We start from the raw sequence: 8,608 nt of genomic DNA, 5'->3' as shown, positions 1-8,608 counted from the left end.
TACTGAGTGTGGGGTACTGATGACGTAAGGTAAATTAATTCTGTTCCTCTGAGTAATTTGTTCCGTTGAACTTTGAAATGGACTTTTCATTTATAACCCGTGGTATATATTTGATAATCTTTGGTATACGGCCTATATTCCGTGCTCGCTCAGCCCGCGCATTTTATGTCTCCAAGCGCTTCCGTGTGTATAGCTAGTGCTCGACTTTAGGGGTTTATTTCGACGTATAATGCTGAAATGTATTTTATTACGTTGATCGAATTGAGCAACATAAAACGCCATCTTTGTTAAGCACAACTTTGTGCATAGAAAATGGATACTTTAGCAGCGCCAACTCATACTATTGACTTTTCAGATCAAATATTCCGAGTTGATTTTTCGCCTTATGAATGGTCACAGAACGTAATTTGCATCGCCCTTGCAAATAAGATTTGTGTGGGTAATGTGAAATTTCAGGTATTTGTATATATGTAAATGCATATTTTCTTAATGGTGCTATTCTGGACATAATCATCGTCGTTGGCGTGTAAACTTTCACACATATTTTGTTATAAAATGTTCTTGGGCAATCAGCCTCATCAAATACAGACGTTTCGCAGAGTAGCTCTGTTTCCATTATCAGGCTCATAGTGACCATTGAAAACCAGTATGTTATGAAAAGTTTAACAGGGCCTCTGAAGAGTGACATGTTCTCATGAAATTGGTAATGAACCTGTAAGTTCCATGAGAGGCAGGTAATTCGTAGGAGAGCTGAGCATGATGTTAGCTTCTCAGGAAGGACTCTACTGCAAGGAGTTCTTTGAGAGAACCCATTTTGATCTCTTTCATACTGAATTAAATTTGTTTCAGAGTGTAAACTAATAATTTAAGGTTAGGCATGTTTTATTAAGCAGAAATAAGGAAATACTGATAGATAGGTAGATAGGAAAGTTTAGCTCTCTTGAAAAACGTAACTCGGGAAAGGGTGTAAATACATTGTTTTTCACACCTGTTGATGAATTATTCTGATATTTTGTATTTAATCCAGGAAGAAGAAGATTTGGAGGAAGAATTAGAGTTTCAGTTATTAAGAGAGTTTCACCACGAGACTCGTGTGTGTGCTGTGGCATGGAGCCCAGAAACTTCTTTAAGTGTGTTGCCAAAATGTGTGTCATTTGCTAGTGCAGGTGCTGACTACAAAGTACGACTGTTCAGTAGTGACTTGGTGGCCATTCATACATTGCAGGTAATGCAAACTGATACCACATTAAACTTGCATGTGAGATTGTTTCAGAACTGCCCTTTCAGTTCATTAATGGTGTGGAATAAAATTGCACTGCATAAAATTATGTTGGATTAATATGAAGTACATTAGGATTTGATCTTGTTTTATGTGTTAATAGTCATGTGTAACCAGTGTATTCAGTGGACAATAGACCCATTACTTCTTCCCACTTCTCAGCTTAGCCAGTTTGGGAAGGGGGGGGGATATATAGGAGTGTAGAATTTGTTTAAGGAAGGGTATGATTCAGGTTCCATCATGATAGACTTTCTTGCTTTAATTTACAGAATATTACATTAAGATAGGCCAGCTAGGCTATGATTTATATATCTATATATAAAGTACTCATTCTTATCTGTAAAAATAATGTGGTCACACTAGTTCTGAAAAATACATATTTTATTAGTACCTTTGTATACTGATATGAACCCCAAAGACATTCTTTTTTAAATTCTCCACTTTACACATGAGTGAGCTATCCATTGAGTACTGGGGGCTGCAGCTCTGAGCTGCCATCTTTCCTTAATCCAATGTTAAGGTTAATATTTTCCTATATGTGGTTGTGTGGTGCTTTATTGAGCATCAGCAGCAGTTCAGCTTGCACATGTATGAGAGAAGACAATTAGAACAGGTTTAAATGTGTGAGGATTCCTCACTTTCAGCATCAGCACTTCCAAGAGTCACCATATACTTTCATGTTGCAGTATTGCTGTAACCAGCTGCTGCTAGCATTTTATTTAGGAATGCTCCTGTTTTTTACAGGCCTTTATGTAGTTGCCTGTATTTACATGCCACAAGTACCAAAGTTACTTCATTTCTTTTGCGCAAACTGTTTGTAAGCAGCTTCTTTATCCTTTAATCAGTAAGTGTCCTTATAATTTTTGAGTTGACTCTTTTTGTTGAATGGCGCACAGTTTGTTTTGCTATGCCCGCTAATACAGCATCTGATATTTCTTATGGAAAGTCACTATAAGCAGTGTCTGGTTTCCATACCATCATCATTTAATCTCACATGAACAGTTAATGTCCCAAGAAGGATTTAGAATGGTGCGAGTACTGCCATTGATAATGTTTTTGAGGAAGGATTATTATTATCAAATAAAACCAGTCATAAATGAACTATGATGCTTGGTTAATAGTGACAAGGTGAAACCAGTTGTCAGTAATTGCAGTTACAGGAAACAAACTAGACAAATAAATGATCTTGCTATAGTGCTGTGAGGAATGATTTATAAAATCCTATAGAATACTAAAACATATTTATTATCTCAAATGACGAGGTATCTTATAGGTCCTTTGTGGTCATACCAACTATGTGAATTGTGTGACTTACGAACCAGAAGGACAGTTTCTGGCATCAGTCAGTGATGATCACACGTGCAAGATCTGGAACATCAAGGAAGATAATAGCTGCACTGCAACATTTTTTCTCACTTCTCCAGGTAATTGGAAATTCAGTGGAATTCTGTTGTGACATGGACATGAATTAGTATCAGGAGTACACCAGGTGATGTTAATTCTATGATGAATCTTGTGAAAAATTGCTTTACAGTTTCAAAACTTACACATTGTCCCATACAACTATTTTCCTTTTAGAAACAGACTAGAGAAGTGAATGTTTTCTGCACAGTTGAGCTCAACTGTAAGTATCTTGATGGAGTTGACACATTGCCTGCACTTGAACCCATTATAATAAACTTTCTTAAAATATTCCCCTTTGGTTCTGTAGTTTCAGTTCATGTTTGTTGATTCCCTTCTTTAGACTTACAAAGTACACAAAAAAAATATTGTAGGTATGGCTGTGTGCTGCCATCGTGAGGAAGTTGGTAAGCTTCTGGTTGCTGAAAAGAATGGACTTATTCATCTTTACAATGTACTGAGCCACCAAGCCATTTTGTCCGTTGACAGTGGATGCATTCCACTCATGTCTGCTGATTGGTCTCCTAGCAACAGTCTGCGTGTGGCTGCCATTGCAGGTGGAGAGTTGTTGGTATGGGACATTTCTAGACCCAGGTGAAGAATATTATGTGTTTATTTTCTTTACTGCTTTGTGCTAATATTGTTGGCATAGGATGTTATACATGCCACCACTGACCAACCATTGTGAGATTTGTTTTTCGAGATACTTGAGCACTGTATTTTTTTATAAGTGAGGTGATATTAAGTTTGCTTTAAACTTTATCCTGTGCAGTTGAAATAACCATTGTCCCTCTCATTGCCCAGATTTAATTCAGGGAATTTAAATAAAGTGCACATTCTCAATCCAACCTCATACTTTGCACAACTGATTACAGTTCATATAACCTTTCTGTAAGTGTAAGGCACACATCAGTATAGCCTCTTGCTTTTGTTAGGCTGTTTAGATGGGATTCTAACCCTGATAATTGTGTAGCCTTGGGGCTGGTCTTTCTCTCATGGCAGGCTGCCGGTATCTAACAGGAATAAATATGACATGGATCAAACTGGAAAAGCAGAAATAAATTACAGAAATGGAGTTAGCAGCTCACACTTACTCAGGAGCGACTGACCAGCTATAAGGAGTGAAGTCTGACTGATAGTACAGCCATCTGTATTCTTGTGTTGCTCTGTGAAAATGGGAACCTTCAATGCTGTAGTTCCCTTGCACATTGCTGCATTTCAGTCAAACATCTAATAGCATCCACATTATAAGCTACCTGCATTTATAAGTGGAAACAACATGCATCTTGGGGGCACATAATCACACCCACAGTATTTCCAATGTTGCAATATAGCAAGGGTCTATTATAGTATTCTAACCTCTGGATCCAGACCTGCTCTGGGGCCCACCCAACCTCCTACCCAATGGGTTAAGAATGAGTTGGAGCTATACCTCCTCTACCCCCAAGTGCCTATCCGTTTGTACAGAAATTACTATTCAGTAAACACCAGCACTGAATTTAACGAAAATTCATTCAGCTAGATTTGAGTATTGTTTTTATATTTATATTATATTTTGACAAGAAGTGAAAACTGGCAGGCATACTTGAAAGTCAAACTGAGTATGCATAAGTTCACAAACATTTCTCTGTGATTGTTTTTTAATATATATTACTTTAATATTTGCTTGGATTTCTGAAGATCCAAAATGGTAGAAATTCAAGTTCTAGCTGTATATCTTTTGCCTTGACATCAGTATTTTATTAGCTGTAATATCAGATGCATATCATTTTCAGTCGACCCATAGATGCACGACCTATTCATGTCGAAGGAGGTCAACTGCTGCGATTCTCACAGCTAAGTGACCAGTACATTGCCACAGTTGGTCAGGCTGATCTCCAACTAAAGGTCACGAATGTCAAGAACAAACATCCTGTTCTGGTAGCATCACTTCAGGTACTGGGTTAAAAAATTATGTTGGTGGAATACAGAAATTTGTCCTTGATAAGAAGAATGTTGTGCAGAACCAAGGAAAAAGACATGTTTGTTGGAATTTATGTTTTATTTTCCAGCTTTGATGTCTGAAAAACTAAATTTGCATATGAAGCAAATATCCTAGTGGGTGTGATATATTTACATTAATCATGATGAGTACTGATGCAAATGACTAAAAGATGTTATTTACATAAGATACTTTTATTCATATTTTATCATAACTATTACCCTCAGAATGTATGTAGTCTGATTTGTGTGATATTGCCTATTTAAATTATTCAATCCTTCAGGTAATTAACAATGCATGTGTTTGAGCACAGGAAACTTCTGACATGCAAAGGAAGGATGCCCTGTAGTAACATGGTGTCCATACCAAATTTTATGGAAGTGTGTTTCTTGTTTCAAAAGTTATTGAAGAGGTGACACATGGTCCTGATGATACAATGCCTGATGAGAACTTAACAAGCATGGTGAAGGTTGTTCCATTTTGTAGATGAGGTGACTGTAAAGTTACACCTATTACAATATGAAGATTGATTGTGATTAAGATGTCTCCTGACATCCACGTTATTTTGGACACGAGCTATGCTTCCTTCCTCTACAGATATAGGATAATTAGTTTTATAGTGGAAGTTAATATGGGCAGTATTATTACATCAGTTTTTCTGAATTTCTCATTATGATGAGTTTCCAATAACAGTGCAGTTGATTCTATTTTCTTTCAGCTTGCTGGTGGCTTGACATGGCACTTTCGTTTACCTTATGTCTGTGTGGGGAATGATCGTAAACTTTGCTTCTGGAAAGTTGCTACCAAGTGAGGAGGAATATTTCCAGTCAGAAACTCTTTGTGAAGTGAAAGCCAAGATGAGCAGATATTTAAGCAGACTTCATCAGCATATGGTTCAGAAGGTAACAGACATTTAGAATAGGTTATAAAACTACTAATGTAATTATTTTTTTTGCATATTACTTGAATTAATAAGTTAAATGGAATAACTGGAGTTCAAATCTCTTGTTTAAAATGTTGAATTCCTTAATAAAATCTTCTCGGGCCAGCAGCCTTGCCACTCGGTTAAACTCTGCCATCTCTGTTCTCATTTTCAAGGCTAGTCATAGCTGTGTGCTCACATCACCCAATTTCTGTAAGATTCACTTTAATATTATTCTACCATAAAAGAGAAATGGGAAGACAAATCAGTAACATTTGATGAGGCCAGTATCAATCCACAACATAAAAATGTTTATAATGTGAACTGCCCTGCAGCTTCTGCATCCAGACTGGTTCTGGGGCCCACCCAGCCTATCATGTGGGTCCTTTCCCTGGGAGTAAAGCGCAGCCAGGGCGTGACACTGACCACTCACCCCATCTAGTGGCGAGGTTAAGATTGAGTAAGACCTATACCTCCTCCACCCCAAATTCCTAGATGGCATGTAGCAGAAGAGTTTTATTTCACTTTACTACCCTGCAGCCTACCGATTTCCTCAAGAATCAGTGGAACCTAAATGGAAAAGATTTCCAAGCTTGGTTCACTAATTGCGTTTGTAATGTATGCCTTATGAACTGCTTCTTTACACTTTCTGCAGATGTTGGCTTCTATTTTTACAGCCCTGGCCTCCTTCCATTTTGAAAGAATTTTCCTGTACAATAAAAGTAAAATCTTCAAAATCAGAAGCATGTAAGCATTTATGAAACTGATCCTTTAATCACACCTCTTTAATTTATTCAGACGTCACTTATGCACTAGAAAGAATACCATCCAGGTATTCCTGGCTGCTGATTACTTTTGTCTAAGAACTCTCTATAATTCTTTTTTGTCTCTTCTAATGTTTTGGCATCATCATCCAATTTCTTCTCATCCTTTGGAAATATGTCTGGAAAATGAAATTCCTGCCCTCGAGGCTGTAACATAAATTCAATAAGCTGTTGAATCAATAGTAAACTCTGAAAACAGTTCATCTTTCATCTTAGTCAAACTTAATAAAAGAGTATAATATCTTACATTTTCTTTAAAAACTCTTAATACAATTGATAGTATAATCTGATATGAATAATTCTACTTACCAGTGTGACAAATGCAACTTTGAAGTCGTCCTCTTTTGTTACATATCCCTTTAATTGATCTTGTTCTGTTTTTCCTAAATATATATAAAAGTGCTGTTATAATATGACTACTATAAGATAAGCATTCAGACTTCCCAAAACTTAAATTATTTAAATTTTTACAAATCACAATGTTTCAATGGATGCCAACACATGTATAACATGAATTACACGTACCCATTGTGACAACAGTCCGTACATTAACAACTGGAATTTTGTATATCTTCTCGAGGTAATTTCTGATGTCATATTTTGTCATCTGTATGGATACTATGAACTGGACAACATTTGGTGGAAATTTGTGACTAGGTCTCACCAGTTTCAACCAAAAGTTTGGAAGAAACACTCTTTGCTGAGGATTTCCCACCTGGTACAGAGGATACCTTCAAAAAGAAAAGAGTATTCAGTTATACAGTTACAATCACTGGTTATGCAGTGTTCATTCACAAACCAGAATGCAACTTTACTTCCTGGCTGGAACTGCTGTACTACAAGTAACTTAATTTTATCATTGCAGTGACACTTGACTCAATGGAAAAACCTTGTAGTGCATACAGTTTCTGCTGGGATCCAGGAAGTGTCAGCAGCAGTCCGGTTTATCGGTGAACGCACTCTTTATAATCAGCTGGAATACACTTTGGTTGAGTCGTTCTCAACCTGTGTGCTGTTGACAGTATCAAATTGTGCAGGAAGGCTTCAAGGAAAATAAATATTACAATACATTAGAGTACACATTTATCATAAATATGAATCTTCCAACATTTAATAATGTAGGCTGAGAAGGGGCATGTTCAACCCTTCATCCCTTTACTGCCCTTGGCTGGTAATAGCCTTGTGTGCTCCTTTTGTTGACAAAAGGTTGCTTCATGAAGATTTTGGACGCACTGTTCTCAATGTCCCTGAACCTTTAGGAGTTTGTGTTGCTGATACTCTATTTTTTATTAGAAAGCACTTTAAAGGTCTGCCATCTCCATGTGCTTGATGTTTTTGTTCATTATATATGCATAAAAAGTTCCTGTTCCTGAGTGTAGTTATGTCTGTAGTGATTATATGAACTTCATTTTACCTGGTCCCAGTTTAACATCTTTCAGAAGTAACTTTCCCATGTCTGTTGAGTTTCCCCAGAAAATTCCATATGACATTCCTGAATGTAGGTAAGCAAAGTTGACTAATTTTAAAGGTTCTGTTTACATGAGTGGTATGACAGTCCTCAGCAAAGCATGCACAGCTTAGTTTAGGAATAATGTACTGAGTATGTTCTTTCCTATTTAAGAATGGGAATGGCAATGAACAGTTTCCACAATATGTGCAAAGTAAAGAATTTCCAAGTGTGGAATAAGGTGTGTACCCTTTAGAAAAACTAGTATTAGAAAGGGTGTAGAACATGTGTACAGTATCACCTGATTTACAGCAAGCGCTACTCAATTCTTATTATTATTACAAGTGACTACCATTATGAATGTAGGTTCATTAAAAAGCACTGAAATAGCTCATATAAAAATCAACTAATGAAAGTTGCTATCGCATTACTACCAGGCCACAAAACAAATTCCTGGAAATAAAATTTCGCGAAGTTCAAAGACTTGAAATTCATACATAACATAACCTACAAAGATACCAACAAACGTACAACCTACTGCAACAAAGAATCCCAAAGCTTTACGTTATCAGATTAGGCACATGACAGAAACTTTAGACTGTCTATACTGACCATCTTGTAGACATTTTACGTATTTGTATTAGCCTGTCACGGACGACAAAAACATAACACCTCGATCCGTAATTGTCTTCTATCAGTGAGTACTAGATTGCTCCTCAATTACACAAAATGTATACTGTGGCACAACCGATGT

General features: G+C 36.8%; 2 protein-coding genes across 3 annotated transcripts; one reads left to right on the top strand and one right to left on the bottom strand.

Annotated features, from left to right (window-relative positions):
• Window positions 1-131: 131 nt before the first annotated feature.
• Nup37 (nuclear pore complex protein Nup37) lies at window positions 132-7,820 on the top strand. Of its 2 annotated transcripts, XR_015532566.1 has the most exons (7): window positions 132-456; window positions 1,028-1,225; window positions 2,553-2,703; window positions 3,055-3,274; window positions 4,456-4,615; window positions 5,380-5,563; window positions 7,273-7,820. XR_015532566.1 is itself a non-coding variant. In XM_022068727.2 (6 exons), the coding sequence occupies exons 1-6, from the start codon at window positions 313-315 to the stop codon at window positions 5,470-5,472; spliced, it is 966 nt and encodes a 321-aa protein (XP_021924419.1). In that variant the 5' UTR covers window positions 132-312; the 3' UTR covers window positions 5,473-5,731. The 2 variants fall into 2 exon arrangements, 1 of the variants encoding a protein (XP_021924419.1); XM_022068727.2 differs by lacking the exon at window positions 7,273-7,820 and having other exon boundaries at window positions 5,380-5,731.
• On the bottom strand, window positions 6,334-8,606 carry mRpL23 (mitochondrial ribosomal protein L23). The gene is made up of 4 exons (XM_022068728.2): window positions 8,467-8,606; window positions 6,933-7,138; window positions 6,717-6,790; window positions 6,334-6,554 (listed from the first exon to the last, which is right to left on the bottom strand). The coding sequence occupies exons 1-4, from the start codon at window positions 8,478-8,480 to the stop codon at window positions 6,396-6,398; spliced, it is 453 nt and encodes a 150-aa protein (XP_021924420.1). The 5' UTR covers window positions 8,481-8,606; the 3' UTR covers window positions 6,334-6,395.
• Between the last annotated feature and the right edge of the window lie 2 nt (window positions 8,607-8,608).

Source organism: Zootermopsis nevadensis, unplaced genomic scaffold, assembly GCF_977971745.1.
Source record: "Zootermopsis nevadensis isolate Lab colony 2312 unplaced genomic scaffold, Znev_1.0 Znev_ptg000061l, whole genome shotgun sequence".
NCBI lineage: Eukaryota > Metazoa > Arthropoda > Insecta > Blattodea > Termopsidae > Zootermopsis > Zootermopsis nevadensis.
The sequence above is the reverse complement of the archived record's forward strand: the minus strand, read 5'-3'. Positions and strand labels throughout refer to the sequence as shown.